We start from the raw sequence: 17,204 nt of genomic DNA, 5'->3' as shown, positions 1-17,204 counted from the left end.
GGGGGGAAGTGTTTCCAACGAATCAGATATTGTAGAGAACCATGCCGTATACGGGAGTCCAGGATATTTGACACTTCAAAATGCTCCTCCCCCCCTCACCATCACAGGTTGCTCAGGAGGCGATTCTGGGTGCCAATCCAAGAAAGCGACATGAGGCTTGAGGAGACTGACATGGAAGACTGGATGGATATGCCTTAAGGTTTTAGGGAGAGTCAGTTCCACAGTGATGGGGTTAATTATCCGGGCAACAGGATATGGTCCCACGTACTTGGCACTGAGTTTATGGCAAGGGCGAGTGGATCGTAGGTTTTTGGTGGAAAGATACACTAAGTCACCAATCTGAAAGTCCTTGCTGGGAGAGCGATGCTTATCTGCCTAAGCTTTATATTTGTGTTTGGCTCTGTCTAGGTTTTTCACCAACCAGGGCCAGGTGGTACGGAGAGTCTGAGTCCAAGAGGCTATATCGGAGTCTCCCTCCCCCTCAGTTACCTCTACAGGAACAATAGGACCGAAATCTTGACCATACACAGAGTAGAAAGGGCTGAAACCTGTAGATTGGTGTACAGCATTATTGTAAGCATATTCTGCAAAGGGCAACAGTTCAACCCAATCATCTTGATGGTAATTGACATAACAACGTAAATAACATTCCAACACAGCATTGACTCGTTCAGTTTGCCCATCTGTCTGGGGGTGATAAGTGCTAGATAGACCCTGCTCCACCCCCACCAACTTAAGAAAAGCTTTCCAAAATTTAGCCACGAAGCTACCTCCTCGGTCGCAAATTACGCGGGAAGGAATGTAAATGGAAAACATGTGACACAAAAAGGCAGGCTAACTTGGGGGCGGAGGGGATACCTGGTGAAAATGAGCCCCTCTTGTAATTGTCCCAAAATGTCTGAGATCAATGGTATATGATAGGTGTTGGTTTGGGTAACTGCACTGAGTTTTCGGAAGTCTATGCACAAACGTAAATCACCCTCCTTCTTTCGGACAAAGAAAGCAGGGGCTGAGTTGGGAGTGTTCGATTGCCGGATGAACCCTCGAGCAAGATTTTTATCCAAAAAGTCTCGTAATACCGTACATTCGGAAATGCTCATAGGGTAAATCTTGCTCTTAGTTAGTGTGCAGTCTTTTACTACTTCAATTGCACAGTCTGTGGTACAGTGGGGGGCAAAGCATTGCATTCTTTTATATCAAAAACATCTTCAAAGTCTCGGTATATCTCGGGCAATGGTGTCGGCAACGGGGTATCGGAGATCAAGGCTGGAGCGGGTGGAGGTACAACCGCGACTTCACATTGGTGCTGTTCGCATTTAGGATTGGTAAACGTAATAGTGTCGGCTTCCCAGTCTATATAGGGACTGTGACCTTTTAGCCAATTAATCCCCAAAACAACTTCATATCGGATGGGAGCTATGGTAAAGTCTATCTGCTCCCAATGGGAACCGATACCCATCGCCACTCCCTGTGTGCGATGGCCGACTGGTCCTCCTTTGAAATGGCTACCATCCATTTGGGCGAATTGGACGGGAGCTGGTAGGTCCTCGGATTTGACGTTTAGGGCTGCAAACGTGGCCTCATTGATTAAAGTGCGTCCGCAGCCGGAGTCTATAAGCGCCTTAACACACAATTGGGGACCCTTTTTATAGTGTTGTAACACTACGTCCACATAAACAGTATTTTCAACTTCACTCACCATGACAGGAGCCTTGGGTTTAGCAGAAGATTCTGCAGGGATCTGTGGGGACGCTCCACTCACCACAGGCCGTATCCGTTTTTTGACAGATCAAGAGGGGATTCCAGGTTCAGAGCTGGGGAATTCCATTGATTATCCTCGTCGGACAAAGGAGAGCTGTCCCCCACTGGGGCACTTGTAATCCGGGACCCTACGGGGTCGATGGGTGCAGGGAGGTTGGGCGATTCCTCGACGTGAAGTGCAGAGGGTGCGGGTCGTCCCGGCGCTGTGCTGTGGGCAGCCGTGGTGCCTCTGCGTTGAGGTTGTCCTCGAGCTCAAGGCGGTATGTTCGGGCGAGTGGTTTCTGGGCGCTGAGGGCAAGCCGCTGCAAAATGACCCATACCCCCGCAAACGAGAGAAGCCCCTCTTTGGAAACGAAACTCGCGATCCAAAGGGAGCCGGGTTGGTCTCCGCGGGTTGGGAGTCAAAGGTTTGGTGGGTGGTTTTTGTCCACCCTTTTCCTTAGCCCTATTTCGGACTAGCGAAACAAACCGCCGGCGGCTTTCAACTTCCTCAGCCAGCAAAATCCAGTCCTCAAGGGTATCTGGGTCCCCTCGCATATAAGACCAGTTCAAAATGTCTGGGTGCAATGCCTCACGAATGTAATGGATAAAGGTAGCTTCAGGCCAGTCCACTACCTTACTCGCGAGTCGTTGGAATTCATCAGCAAACTCCCGAACTGGAGAGGAGCCTTGCCTGAGTTGTAAAAGTTCCGCTTTGGCTCTCTCTCCCATGAAGGGATCCTCGAAGCGTCGTCACAAGGCGAACATAAAATTGTCGAGAAAACGAATGGAGCAGGACCGCGTATCAAACTGGAGGATCATCCAGTCGGCCACTTTATCTGTCAACAGAGAGGCAACGAAGCGAACCCGACTGTCTTCGGTTGGGAAGAATTGTCTGTGCTCCCTCATATAACTATCCACATGATGTAAGAAGAGAGGTAAGGTTTCTACAGAGCCGTCATAAGTAACTTTCAGTTTTGGCGGTCTCCAGGGCATTGGGGGCACAGGCGGGTATCCAGGGGCTGGAATTCCCTGTACAGCAGGTACGACAGGCACTCTCCTGGGTGCAACGGGGGCCCCGCCCGAAACTACGGCCCCCCGCCAGGGGCTGCGGGACCTCCACCTGGCGCAATGGGACCCCCGTCAGGAGCTGCGGGGCAACCACCAGGAGAAACCACCGGAGCAGCTGGTTGTTGCGGCGGTTGCTGCGGTATCACGGGAACGGGGGTAGCGGGCACAGTTTGAACCCGTTGTAATTGATCATTGTCCTTGAGTACTAATGCCAGTTGGTCTTGCAAACGTGCCACCTGTTCCATAAGGTCTATATTTTGGTTACGCAGCAAAAACATCTCGTTGCCAGCACCGCTAATCCGGCGGGACTGGCTGGTCCGCAAACCAGTGGCCCAAAGAGATTCTCCCGTATATAAGTCCTCTTCGTCGGAATTATCCGATCTCTCGGGCAAGGTCCCCGCCAACCTGCGGGTTTGTTGAACGCTACAAGACGGGACGAAAGACGGGAAGAATGGGGGTAATTCATAGCCTCCGGGCTGTCAGGGACGCGCACCGCTCTGCGCCCGTTCGAGGGTTAAGCGCTCCCTTTCCTCCTGCTCTGCCCGAGCTTTCGCTTCGGCCTCAGCCGCCGCTCGCGCTTGCTCCTCCGCTTGCTTGCGATCAGCCAGGTCCAGGTCGGCTGCCAGCTTGGCGGTCAGCGCTGCGGTAACGAGTGGAAGGGCCTCCTGTTCTAAAGTGTAGAGGAGCTCAGCGTGTTGATCCTGCAGGTCCAGCATCGGTTGGATCTGTACCGCCAAGGCCGCTGCATTTGCACCGAAATCGGGGGCGAGGTGTTTGGTAAGTTCCGCCACTGAAATAGTGGCCGCAGTGTGGCCCTGAAAAAGGGCAGTCACTCGCGTGGCGATCGCTTTGGCCTCCGTTTGGCACAGCTCGGGGGATGGTGTGACCGGGGTCGCCATGTCAACAGAGCAGATCGGGACCGCGGTCAAAGTCAGGTGAGTTTCACAAGTAGTGAGACCGGCCAACAGGCTAGTCAACAGTTGTAAATCCTCAGCTGCCAAATGAGCATCTTCCACCAACAGGTCGAGGGTTTGGAGGTCTCGGCAGGCGCGGGTATCCGCAGTGTCAGACGTCCAGGGGACCATCGCGGAAAGGGAACGCCATTGAGCTTGAACAAGTCCCATCAAGCGGTTGACCTCTGCGTGGGTTCGATTTAACTCAGCTATAACGTCCCACACGAGTTCGGGGTCGTCAGTCGGTGTTCCCAACGGAAGGGACCACGGATGGAAGCCTTCCAGGGCTCCTAGCAGGAACCCGCTACCCAGGGATCAGATCCACCGGGCCCGGGGTGAACCACACTGGGCTCCAGCCACGGTTAGATCACTCGGAGAGCACTGCCTTTGCTCCCATCCGAGTGGCAGGCGAACCCTCCGGGGCTCCAGCCTGATAGATGAAAGAGAAGTAAGATTGCTGTCTTATTGTGAGCTCTTGGCCTAACGAGAACCACAAACCACAACAGGAGACGAAGTTGTCCAAAGAAGCTGGTTTTACTGGTCACAAAGGTTAGCAGCGCACAGGGAAACTAAGACAGCAATGGGGCAAACTGGCTAGCACTTGATAATATAAAAGCACTGCAAAAAGCATTCAACAGCACGGTACAGCTTCAAGAGATTACAAATTACAAACAGCACAAATGTGCCGTGATTCCCACGGACTACTGTTGGCATCAAAGAGTCCAAAAATGCAAAACAATCCTTGAGGGCAAGTTGGTGGGAAAACGAAACCAACTGAGATACAGGCCTGACAGATAGGAGGTTACTATGGCTTATTCAGCAATTTCATACTGACCTCACAGCTCAGGTTCGCTGTGGCAACCAAGGAGAACTAACCAAGCCCTTTGAACTGGTCAAGGGAGTTAGACAAGGTTGCCTCCTTGCTCCTCTCTTGTTTAATCTATACCTGAATGATATGGCAACCAATTTCTCAGAGTTTTACCACCCCCCAAAGCTTGCAAGTCATCCCACCCCAATTCTACTCTATGCTGACGATGCAGTTCTCTTGTCCCGCACAAGAATTGGTTTGAAAAGGTCTTTGCAAACTTTTTCTGAGTACTGCTCTAGGGAAGGTCTTAAAATAAACCATCATAAATCTAAGATTATGATCTTCACTAAGAGGAGAAAAATGCCTCTTTTTCGCTGGGTATTAGATGGCTTTGAGGTTGACCAAGTCAAGGAGTTTGTTTACCTTGGCATTCTGTTTTCCCATTGGAATGTCCATCAAAAAGCAGTGTCCAACAAAATTAAACCTGGGGTTGGTGCTATTGTCAACTTTTTTCACACCAAATGTGGCAAATATATTCCAGGGGCTATTCAGGTTTTTAACCTGAAAATTACCCAAATTATCCTCTTTGGTGTTGCCATCTGGATAACAGTCATCAATTAATCTATAGATCGTCCACTGCTTCAGTTCTTACGAAAACTCCTAAATGCCCCTCGATGTGTTGCTGGCGTTACTCTTTGTTCCGAGTATAAGCCCTTGGCCCGAAGAATCCCCAAAAGCAACAACCCTTAGGTGGTCCTAAGGCACGTTGACTTTATTGGAAATCAAACGGGTTAACAGTGCTTGCAAACTAACTAAGCCAAGAATGGCTGGCTGGAGCAAATCAGTAATATATATTAGCATAGCTGATATGGCAGGTTGGCATAGTAACTCAGTTTCCCACGGGAGAAGAATGCACGAGATAAAGTGTCCGTTAGAACAACAAAGCGAGGCAGCTGCGAGAAGCCGCGAGAAAGTCATAACACCTCAGAGGAGCCGAGGAGCCGAACAGGCCCGCTCCTGACATCCTGCTCCCCTTAGGGCCCCCTCCCGACCCAAAAGGGGGCTGGCTTTTGGGGGTAGGTGGAGTGGAAGGTTCGCACTAGCCGAGGGGCGGCGACGTCGCAGGCACGTACCCATTTGTCATAGGCAGGGGGGAAGTGTTTCCAACGAACAAGATACTGGAGGGAGCCGTGGCGAATGCGAGAGTCCAAGATTTTAGCAACCTCGAAATGCTCCTCTCCCCCCCCCACCATCACCGGTTGCTTTGGAAGCCGGTCGGGATGCCACTCAGGGGAGGGAGTGTGCGGTTTCAAAAGGCTTACATGGAAAACTGGATGGATACATCTGAGTGCCTTTGGCAGAGTGAGTTCCACAGTCACGGGGTTGATGATACGAGACACGGGATAAGGTCCCACTTATTTGGCACTTAGTTTGTCACAAGGACGGGTTCTTGGTAGACAGGTAGACCAAGTCCCCCACTTTATAGTCCTGGCTAGGAGATCGATGTTTGTCAGCTTGAGCCTTGTATTTGCGTTTGGCTCGTTCTAAATTCTTTATCAGCCAGGGCCAAGTGGTATGAATTGCCTCTACCCATGTAGCTACAGCTCCATCTCCCTCCCCCCTGGAAATATTTAACTGTTCGATAGGACCAAAGTCTTGACCATATACAGCTTGAAATGGACTAAACCCTGTGGATTGGTGAACAGCATTGTTGTAGGCATATTCAGCAAAAGGCAACAGTTCAACCCAATTATCTTGGTGATAATTGACATAACAATGAAGGTAACATTCTAACACAGCATTAACCCGTTCAGTTTGCCCATCAGTCTGGGGATGGAATGCACAAGAGAGACCCTGCTCCATCCCCACCAATTTAAGGAAAGCTTTCCGAAATTTGGCCACATAGGTGCCCCCCCTGTCACTCACTATCTTCCACGGGAAGGAATGTAGACGGAAGACATGTGACACAAAGAGGCGGGCCAACTTTGGGGCGGAGGTAATACCTGCGCAGGGGGTGAGGTGCACCTGTTTGGAGAAAAGGTCCGTAACAACCCATAGAACAGTTTTAACCTCACTAAGAGGGAGGTCAGTCATAAAATCCATTGCAATGACTTCCCAGGGTCTGGAGGGGATTTCTAAGGGTTGCAAGAGTCCGGGGGGTTTCCCTTGAGAACGTTTGACAGTGGCACAAGTTGGGCAGCCGCGAACGAAGGTGTCTACGTCACTGCGCATGCCCGCCCACCAGAATTGCCTACGCAACAAGTGAACAGTTTTCAAGAATCCAAAGTGCCCTGCTGTTTTAGCTCCATGGGCTAATTTTAACACTTCCTTCCGCAAGTCCTTGGGCACGTATAGTTTAGAGTCTTTGTACCAGCAACCGCCACGTTCCAGAAGGGAGGGAGGAAGGGTGTGATCGGAGCGCTCAGCCTGGCAAAGGGCACGGAGTGAGTCCAGGAAGGAATCAGACAGGTCCATCTTACTCGGTGAGGTGGATGAGGCTGGTTGTGGAACTGGAGGAGCAATGGGAGGAGAGGGTGGCACGTCCGCAAGTATGGGCGCCAGGGGGGTGGCTGTGGAGGTGAGGGAGTCAGGGTCGAGTTCTGAACATCTCCCCCCAGAGCGGGGCTGTCGCAGAGTCTGTGATCTGGTCTGGACGGCGAGGGTAGGCAAGAGACTTCTTTGCGCTGGGGTGAATAAGGAGACCGTGGGACGGTCAAGTTTGGTAGGATACTGGGGGAGCCTGGAGAGAGTGTCCGCCAGTACGTTTTGCTTACCTGGGACTTGTTCGAGTACAAAATGGAATTGGGAAAAGAAGTCAGCCCAACGAAGTTGCTTCGCAGATAGTTTATGGGTCCCAGTTAGTGCCTCCAGATTTTTGTGATCTGTCCAGACTTCAAAGGGGACCCGGGAGCCCTCAAGGAATTGTCGCCATGTAGTCAGAGCATGGTAGACGGCGGCTGCTTCTTTTTCCCAAATGGGCCAGTTGAGTTGGGAGTGCGCAAACCTTTTAGAAAAATAAGTGCAGGGGTAAAGCAGACCATCATTGCCCTGCTGCAGAAGGGCACCTCCCATGGCTACATCCAAAGCATCTACTTGTACTATAAACATACAATCAGGATCAGGATGTTTTAAAACTGGTTCAGAGGTGAATAAACACTTAAGGGTATCAAAAGCAGTTTGACATTGGAGAGTCCATAGAACTTTGGCTGTGGGGAGAGAGGCGTAAGCCCCCTTGCCTTTAGTCTTGAGCAGATCAGTGATAGGCAGAGCAATTTGGGCAAAGTTGGGAATAAACCCCTGATAAAAGTTCGCAAAGCCAAGGAATTGTTGCACTTGCTTACGAGTTGAAGGGGGAGCCCAATCAACAACCGATTGGACTTTGGCGGGGTCCATGGTGAGACCTTGGTGTGAAACAATATAACCCAGAAATGGCAATTGGCTTTGGTGAAATTCGCATTTGGATACTTTAGCATAGAGCTGATTATCCCGGAGCTGTTGTAGCACTTCTCGCACCAAAGCTACATGCTCTTCCATGGAGTTAGAATAAATGAGGATGTCATCTAGATAAACCACCATGCCCCGGTATAACAAATCATGGAGGATTTCATTAATGAATTGCATGAAGACCCCCGGAGCCCCCTTTAATCCAAAGGGCATGACAAGGAATTCAAACATACCAGAACAGCTGGAAAAGGCTGTGAGGGGCTAATCTCCGTCACGAATGCGGACTCTGTAATAGGCTTCAACTAAGTCCAGTTTGGGGAAAATGTGCCCCTCCTTTAGCTGTCCCAAGATATCTGAAATTAGAGGGATGGGGTAGGCATTAGTCTGAGTGACAGCATTGAGCTTCCGAAAGTCAATGCAGAGGCGCAAATCGCCTGTCTTTTTGCGGACAAAAAAAGGCAGGAGCCGAGCAAAGAGCTGAAGAAGGTCGAATGAAACCACGAGCAAGGTTTTTATCCAAAAAGTCTCACAATACAGTACATTCGGCAGTGCTCATGGGATATATTTTACTTTTAGGCAATTTACCGTCCCCCACCACTTCAATAGCACAGTCCGTTCTACGGTGGGGGGGCAGAGCATCGCACTCTTTGACATTGAAAACATCCGCGAAGTCCTGATACTCAACAGGGAGTATTAGAGGGTGTGTGTGTCAGAGACTAAGGCTGTGGCTGTCGGGAGAATTACTGCGGCTTCGTGTCCGTGTTGGGGGCAGTCGGGATGCGAGAAGGTGATAGTATCGGCTTTCCAGTCTATAGAAGGGCTGTGTCCCTTTAGCCAGTTTATTCCCAAAATGACTTCGTATCGGATGGGGGCTATAGTGAAGTCTATTTGTTCCCAATGAGAACCGATACCCATCGCAACGCTGCGAGTGCGACGGTCTACCGGGCCACCCCTAAAGGTGCTGCCATCCATCTGAGCGAACTGGATAGGGTCAGGTAGTGTCTCTGACTTAACTTTAAGTGCCTTGAAAGTGGCCTCATTGATTAAGGAACGCCCACAGCCCGATTCTATGAGGGCTTTAACATGTAGTTTGGGGCCTCGTTTGTAATGTTGTAACACTACATCCACATATACAGTATTTTCAACTTCACTCACCATAACAGGAGCCTTGGGCTTTGCAGGAGAAGCTGCAGGGGTCTGCGGTGTCGCTCCACTCACCGCAGACCCTGCCCGTTTTTTGACAAGTCAAGAGGAGATTCTAGGTTGAGGGCAGGGGGATCCCAGGAGCGATCCTCATCAGAAGATTGAGAGCTGTCCCCCAATGGGGCACTTGTAATCCGAGTCCCGGATGGGACGGTAGGAGTGGGTTCACCAGTGACTTCTCCAACGTGAAGTGCCGAGGGCGCGTGTCGTCCTGGCGCAGTGCTGCATGCGGCAGCGGTGCCTCTGCGTTGAGGTCGTCCCCGAGCCCGGGGAGGTCCTTCTGGATGAGAAGGAAGAGCGAGGTCTGGACGGCGTGGGCAAGCTGCTGCGAAGTGGCCCATGGTGCAGCAAACAAGACAGGCTCCCCTCTAGAACCGGGATTCGCGGTCCTGTGAGGGTCGCGTTGGTCTCCGCGGGTTGGGGGTTGAAGCCTTAGAGGGAGGCTTTTGGCTGCTCCCCTCTTTGGTCCGACGCCGAACCAGGGAGATGAACTGGCGGTGGCTTTCCACCTCTTCCGCCAGCAGGATCCAATCCTCCAAGGTGTCAGGATCCCCTCGCATATATGCCCAGTTCAAAATGTCGGGGTGTAATGCTTCCCGGAAATAGTGTATGCGGGTAGCTTCTGGCCAGTCCACTATTTTACTGGCGAGTCATTGAAACTCGTCGGCGAACTCCCGAACTGGGGTTGAGCCCTGCTGGAGCTGTAAAAGTTCGGCTTTAGCCCTTTCTCCCAGAAAGGGGTCCTCGAAATGTCTCCGGAGGGCCCTCATGAAATTATTGAGAGAGTGTATGGAGAGAGCCCGAGTGTCAAACTGGAGAATCATCCAGTCCGCCGCTTTTCCCATTAAGAGGGAGGCGACAAAACGAACCTGGCTGTCCTCGGTGGAGAAAAACTGGCCTTGTTCCCTCATGTAACTGTCCACATGATGCAGGAAACTGGGTAAAGCCTCGACCGAGCCATCATAGGTGATCTTTAGTCGGGGTTGTTTCCATTGAATTGGTTGCACAGGGAGCGGTAACACCGGCGCTCCAGCGCCTGGGGTGGATGTTGCGGAGCTGGCTGCGGAGGCTGGGTAGGATCCGGTGGAACAGGGGCGTTTTGAACCCGTTGTAACTGTTCATTCTCGCAGAGCAGTTGTTCCATCTGTTCCTGTAGACGGTTTACCTGGTCAGCCAATTCCCGGTTCTGGCTCCGCAAGAAATAGGTGTCATCGCGGATCCCTCCGGTACGTCTGGATTGGCTGACCAGGAGGTCGGAAGCCCAGTGTGATCCGTTGCCATATAAGTCCTCGTCGTCGGAGAAGTTCGACTCGGGGTAACGTTCAGCAAGGCGCCGGGCACGTTGCGTGGTGCGAGACGGGACGAACATTGGGGAGAAACAGGGCCCAAAAGAGAACCCTGATCCCAAAGGTCCCTTGGGATGCACATCTTTCGCATTTGCCCTGGTGCGTTCGGCTGCCAACTGCTGCTCTCTGTCCTTGTCGGCCTGAGCCTTGGCCGCTGCTAATGCTGCTTCCTGCCGTTGTTCCTCGGCCCGTTGGTTTGCGAGCGCCTGGTCCGCTTCCAGCTTCAAAGCGAAAGCTGCAGTGACCAACGGAAGAGCTTCTCGCTCCAGAAGGGTGAGGAGCGGGGCCTGATCCTGTCCAAGTAGAGGTTGCACCTGGACAGCCAAGGCAGCTGCCCCAGCTCCAAACGATGGAGTCAACAGTCGCATTAAGTCGGCCACCGTAGTTGTGGCCAAGGGTAGATCCACAAATAGTAACGCAGTCCGAATAGCGATGGCGCGTGCCTCAGCTTCACAAACTTTAGGATCAGGAACCAGGGTCTGCGGCTGTTGTCCCGCCATGTCGCGGAGCGAGTCGGTAGGTCCGGGACCACCATTTGATCCTGTTGCAAAGTCAATTTCGCTAACAAACGAGTCAGGAGAACCAAGTCCTCTTTCGCCTCCCGCACCTCTTCCAACAACCCGTCCAGGGCTAAGAGGTCATGACGGGCTGCATGGTCCGCGTCCTCAGACGACCAGGGCGTCGTTTCCGTAAGGAAGCGCCACTGATGCCGAAGAAGACCCACTAGGCGGTTAATTTCCGCATCAGTCTGTAGAGCTTCCACGAGCACATCATGCAGCAGAGTGGGGTCCTCAGGAAAGACGGAAGATCCCACTAATAGAGTCCAACGGGTTAAGTCCTCCAGGATTCCAGGCGTGGAACCTGTGCTCGGGGAGACGCGACCTCCACCCGAGATGTAGGCGAACCCTCCAGGGCTCCAGCCACGCAGGTGAATAGGGTTTCTTGGCTTAATGTAAGCCCTTGGCCCGAAGAATCCCCAAAAGCAACAACCGAGGCAGGTGGTCCTAAGGCACGTTGACTTTATTGGAAATCAAACGGGTTAACAGTGCTTGCAAACTAACTAAGCCAAGAATGGCTGGCTGGTGCAAATCAGTAATATATATTAGCATAGCTGATATGGCAGGTTGGCATAGTAAATCAGTTTCCCACAGGAGAGGAATGCACGAGATAAAGTGTCCGTTAGAACAACAAAGCAAGGCAGCTGCAAGAAGCCGCGAGAAAGTCATAACACCTCAGAGGAGCAGAGGAGCCGAACAGGCCCGCTCCTGACACCGAGTTTGGCCAAATGTCATTTGAAGCTAGGGCGTGGTTGGCCGCCTTTAAACTACACCTTAAACTGTGCTTTAGCACTGAGGGGTTCCTAGCTTCTCTGACCCTTTTAAATCCTCATGGCAAAAAATCTTAGATGAGAAACTGTTGTCGTTGGGCTTCTCGCAGGATATGTTATTAGATCTTGGGAAAACTGAAGCTTTTACCAAAATTAAAAAGCGCATTAAAGAGCTCGATTATAACAGCACTACTTTTCTGGCTCGTTGCGTCTGTTCATCCCAGTTCTTCGGAATACTCCCTCCACGTGGTCTGCCTGCCTATACATATTATCTAACAACTCCTCGTCTCTGTAGAGCTTTTTGCTTGGCTAGATTGAATGCTAACCCTTCTATGGTAATGCAGGGCAGAATTCTGAATATACCATACTTAGACAGGATCTGCCCTTGCTCTTCTGGCTCTATTGACTCATTAGCCCATGTCCTTTTGGAATGCCGCTTTTACGAGGAACTTCGATCGCACTATATTTCTCCCCTTTTAATATACAAATCCAATGCCTCTGTGACTGACATAATGCCTTTTTTACTAAGCGATAGGGACCCCAAGGCTACATTGTCAGTGGCAAGATTTGTTTCAATCCTTATATCCCTCCAACAGTAGGTATATGCTGCTCAAGATCAATTGATCAAGGAGCTTCTAAGGGATAAAAGGAAAAAGGAAAGAAAAAGGAAGGCAATATTCTAAAATCACTTCAGTTACTTCCCCCACCCTTTCTTTAATTTTTTGAAAAAAGACATTTGGCATTTGTTACATGTTACAGTTATGTTTACATCTAAGTGAAGAGAGCTGTAGGAATAAATCAAGCACTTGCATTGCTAAGTTTTCTGCCCTTTGGCATACTGACAATAGTGAAATAAATATTATCACCACAGTGGCTATATTTTTAGCATATTACTCTGAGCACAATATTATAATCATGATTACAGCAAAAAGAATATGAACTTTTGGGGCATAACAGCACCAATACTACTTCCATTGTTTGTTTTGTGACATACTAGCAATAACAGCATGAATGTACTGTGCGGTAAGTAGCACTATTAGTATTTCCTTGAAGCTGTTTTAAATTTGCACTCTTATCGCTGTGATCATATATCATTGCCTTACATTGACACCTGGTGGAAGAGGTTGGGATTGTAAAATATTTCCCATTAGCAACTGTTTGAGAATAACACGCAAGCAAACTTAGAATAGTCCAAGCACCAAATAACAAACATCAATGTGTAATTTAAAATGATGTGACTTTCCCCCTAGGAAACGATCATTTTGGCTACGAGTAATACATCCAGTTAACAGGTCCAGACTACATAAATTTTTAAGCAATGCGACATGGATTTGCTGGGAAGAGTTCACTTCAGCAAATATATGCATCACTACACTCAAGTAATAATTACCTCTAATTACTTCTACAAGACCAGTTTCTTCCTTGGATTGCAAGACTGATTTAATTCAGAAAAAGCTTATAAACCTTATAAATAAACTACAGTTGCACTTAATTTATACATTGCACTAACATTTGGATATTTCTATGTAATTGAGAATGAACATGCTCCTTCTGAAGAAAGATGAGCATTTGCAATGAAATGGTTTCCTGAATGTGGGTTGAAGATGCTGGGAAATTTCTGTTTTGTTCTATGGGTTTCCAGTGATGGAAAATGCATTTGAATATAAAGTCTCATAATCATTAACTTTTAAATAGGAATGTCCTACAGTATTAATAAATCAGAGATTTTACCAGACAGAGCCAAACAGTTTTTACTTTGGTGCCAATCATTCTCCCCCTCCCTTTATCGCAACTGTAGTAGTCTTCCAAAGTTATGAAAAAGAACCTACCAGTTGTTTAACCAGAAGAGTTGTCAACATGGCTACACTAATAATGTATTGTAAAAAAATTGCTAAACAACAGACATGAACAATCAGTTGAATTTCAAGTTAAGCATCATTAATAAGGTACCAACATCTCAAAGCTTTCTGTTATAGCAAACACCTCGGATGACATGCACCACAAAAGTTCCCCAATTGTACAGAATGCGTGGAGTAGCAATTCATCTTCAAAAGGGCAACCAAATTAATTGGAGCACCTTGGGGTTTTCAGAGAAGGAACAACAAGGCATGAACTAAATGTTACCTATGTTATCCTGTTTATTTTTATATTAGAAAAACAGTATAACACAATAGATGCACTACTGTTTACAAAGCTGCAAAAAACACAAACTACCTTAAAGTTTTGAAAACTAAAACAAGAAAGAATGAAATTGTACAACATGCTGGTAATATAACTAACAATTGCTAGTCCAACCTTTTATTCAGAAGTATATTTCATAAGGATGTACTAAGTGAAAAGTCAAAGCAGCATCTTTCCAGCAGTGGCTAAAAAAATAAGCTGTCAATATCAATAAACTAGGATGGACGCTTTGGAAAAATGCTTCTAATGCCTAAGCCACACTAGACACATTCCTATCAAAACACCCATCAAATGCAGTGTATTTTCCTGAAACAAAAGAAGACTTACTTTTCAATTTTACTTACTTTGTAAAGCTTCTGATAACGTGGAGACGAAACTGCCATTCTCTGCAAGCGATGCAACAATACCACAACTTTTTGCAGAGATGTTCTCACCACAGCCATCATCTTAAGTTTGCCACACTTCTGAAGACACCTCAAAATATGCATTATAAATGAAGAGCAACTATCATTTCCTCTTGGTCACTGGACAATGATTTGCCAGCTCTCTGAGCATGCTCGCTCCCAGGGCAGCTTTTCCGAGTGACAGACTTAAAGGCAGAGGCAGTTGGCATAATGTTAAGCATCTCTTCATTTAAAAAGCCAAATACACACAAAAACAAAAGCTTGCCTGCATCCTTGAAGCCTGCATTTGCTCAGCTCAGAAGGTCCGCAGAAAGGAAGTTGTTGATCAAACTAATATGCCTGCTAGGAAAATGCCTGCTATGAAACGAGGAACAAACTACATACCAACGAAGGTTTCCTAACTGATGGTTTAGAGCTGCAGAGAAAAAGCAGAATCCCGCTGGAATGACTGCTCTGAGATAATCACAATAGTACTCCTCCTGGATACGTTTCATACAGAGAAAGACAGAGAAAGAAGGAGAGAAGGGATGGCATTCCCTCGCTCACTCTGGAGAAAGATGCTCTCTCGCTCATACTAAAAGCAGCTCTGGCTGAGCTGTGGAGCAAGTGAATAATACAGTGCACTATAAATCTTAGGAGAAGAGCAGAGGGATACCTGCCCTAATTATATCAGCCATACGTTAAAGACTAATAAATCACATAGTGGCAGCTCTCAAAAGCTAGATTATCTCCAACAAAAGGAAAACCTGCAGGGGACAAAACCCATCCTGTGAAAAGTCTCATAAAGCTAATTTGCCTGCAGAACTCCCAAAGGAATATTTCTGCATATGAAAATATGACTATTATGGTGGTATTGCCAAATAGAACCTTTCCTTGTTAGGTCATTTGGACTACAGACATCTAGGTGTAATTTAAGCACAGTAGTGTTTTAGTTAATGATTAATCATTCCTATGTTCCTTGGTAGAATAGTCACGGCTTTGTACGTTGATAAGTTGTATTGCTTAAATAATTCACATCATGATATGGCAATTCTTTTGCTGCCAGCATCATACCGATAATATGTTTCAAATGCGGCAGAGTGTTATCACATGCTGTTTTATTCTTCACCGAATAGGTATCGTATGAAATAGCTGCAGCTTCCCATTCTCTAGTGTTGTAAGACACCATCAGAAGTCCGAAACCCACTGAAAGATTCACAGGCCATCTACTCCAAAGACCAAACTAGCTACCCGCCAACACAGAAACACAGAAATAGCTTTTAGATGGCTCAGAGGCCCAAGTCACACACACTGCAAAGGAAAACAAAATAAACTTTCTAGTGACACTAGCCAACTTGATGCCCAACATCAAAACATCAGCCACGTGTGAACACATACACAATGTGGTAATTCTAAAAAATAAATTAAACACGCAGCAACACCATGCCACAACAATCCATGTCAAAAAACAGTAAGGTGTAGTGGCTAGAGTGTTGCACTAAGTTCTGGGAACCCAGGGTTGTATGGAAGCTCACTGGGTGACCTCGGGCCTCTCACCCTCAGCCTAATCTACTCACAGAGTTGTTGTGCGGCTACAAGTGGTGGAAAGAAAAATGATGTTGTAAGCCACTCTGGTTCCTTATTAAGGAGAAAAGCAGGGCATAAATATCTAAATAAATAAATATATGAGAGTGTGGCATGCTTCATTCCCATGGTACTCTTTGTAGGAAATGCAGAAAATTGTCCATGACTAGCAGAAGCAAATAAATTTTTTTTTCATTAAAGAAAATGAATGCATATTTGCAAAGCTCACAGGATTCAGCTTTTCTTGGCACAAAACCAAGTCCACACATCTCTCCCATTGTACCCACATCTTCCTTTAACAAACAGCTCAACTGTGCTACATCCTTTCCCAATATAGGGTCCCTTCACATCCTTACTCAGCCAATGAACCTAATTTCCCTGTTTTTGCACACAAAATATATTTTCCCCAACAAATTGCCATGCTGCCATCATAAACACAACATGTGCCAGATATGTGGGTGACAAGGGGACAACAAGCTGAAAGTTTTGTAGCACACATGAACAAAGATAATTTGGTTGGTCTATTCACTATAAAGACTGTTACGATATTTAAAATGCAGGTGAAGTAAAAACACGATCGGCTTCATTTCATCTCTGACTATGGAAGGAATGTCCTATACAGCATTTAATGGATAAATAAGAATTTTTTTTAAAAAAATTGTAATGCATAGTAGCGCTGCATTACAAAATGAAAGAGGCAGCTCATGTCAAGCAAATCTCATTTTATTGGATCACTACAAGTGTGAGTACAGGTTCCATTACCACATCATGTTCTGTTTCTAAAAGGGACAGGGGAAATTGCCTTTTAGAATTTTTGTGACCAGAGAGTTGCAAAGAGAAACAAAAGTAATAATACAAAAAAGACATCATGTTCACAATGTATCTATTTAGACATGACACATTATCAAGTTAAAACTGGCTAGCAAGAGCTCACCAGTTCATTTCTCATTACTGACGTTCCCTATTATAGCCAATTTCTCACACTAGGAAGAGTTTCAGCACAAATCTTCTTCCTTGTGTGAGAAATACACTGATTTCTCATTCACTTCTCATTGACAGCCAGTGTGGTATAATGGTCAAGAGTGTTGGACCTGGGATCTGGGAGACCTGGGTTTGAATCTCCACTTGTGCCAGGGAAGCTCGCTGGGTGACATTAGGGCCAGT

The 17,204-nt window shown here is 47.6% G+C and overlaps 1 protein-coding gene across 3 annotated transcripts in view; it reads right to left on the bottom strand.

The window, feature by feature from the left end:
- UTRN (utrophin) overlaps positions 1–17,204 on the bottom strand; it is a 760,310-nt gene that overhangs the window by 388,526 nt on the left and 354,580 nt on the right. Inside the window, exon 1 of one of the 3 annotated variants that reach the window (XM_056853744.1) lies at positions 14,418–14,869. The exons of the other annotated variants lie outside the window; for them this stretch is intronic. Coding sequence (XP_056709722.1) covers positions 14,418–14,561 — 144 coding nt within the window. The 5' untranslated portion in view covers positions 14,562–14,869. Of the gene's footprint in view, positions 1–14,417; positions 14,870–17,204 lie in introns of those variants that run through there. 3 annotated transcript variants of the gene reach the window in all.

Source organism: Euleptes europaea, chromosome 7 (assembly GCF_029931775.1).
Source record: "Euleptes europaea isolate rEulEur1 chromosome 7, rEulEur1.hap1, whole genome shotgun sequence".
Classification (NCBI taxonomy): domain Eukaryota; kingdom Metazoa; phylum Chordata; class Lepidosauria; order Squamata; family Sphaerodactylidae; genus Euleptes; species Euleptes europaea.
This window is presented reverse-complemented; position numbering and strand designations above follow the sequence as displayed.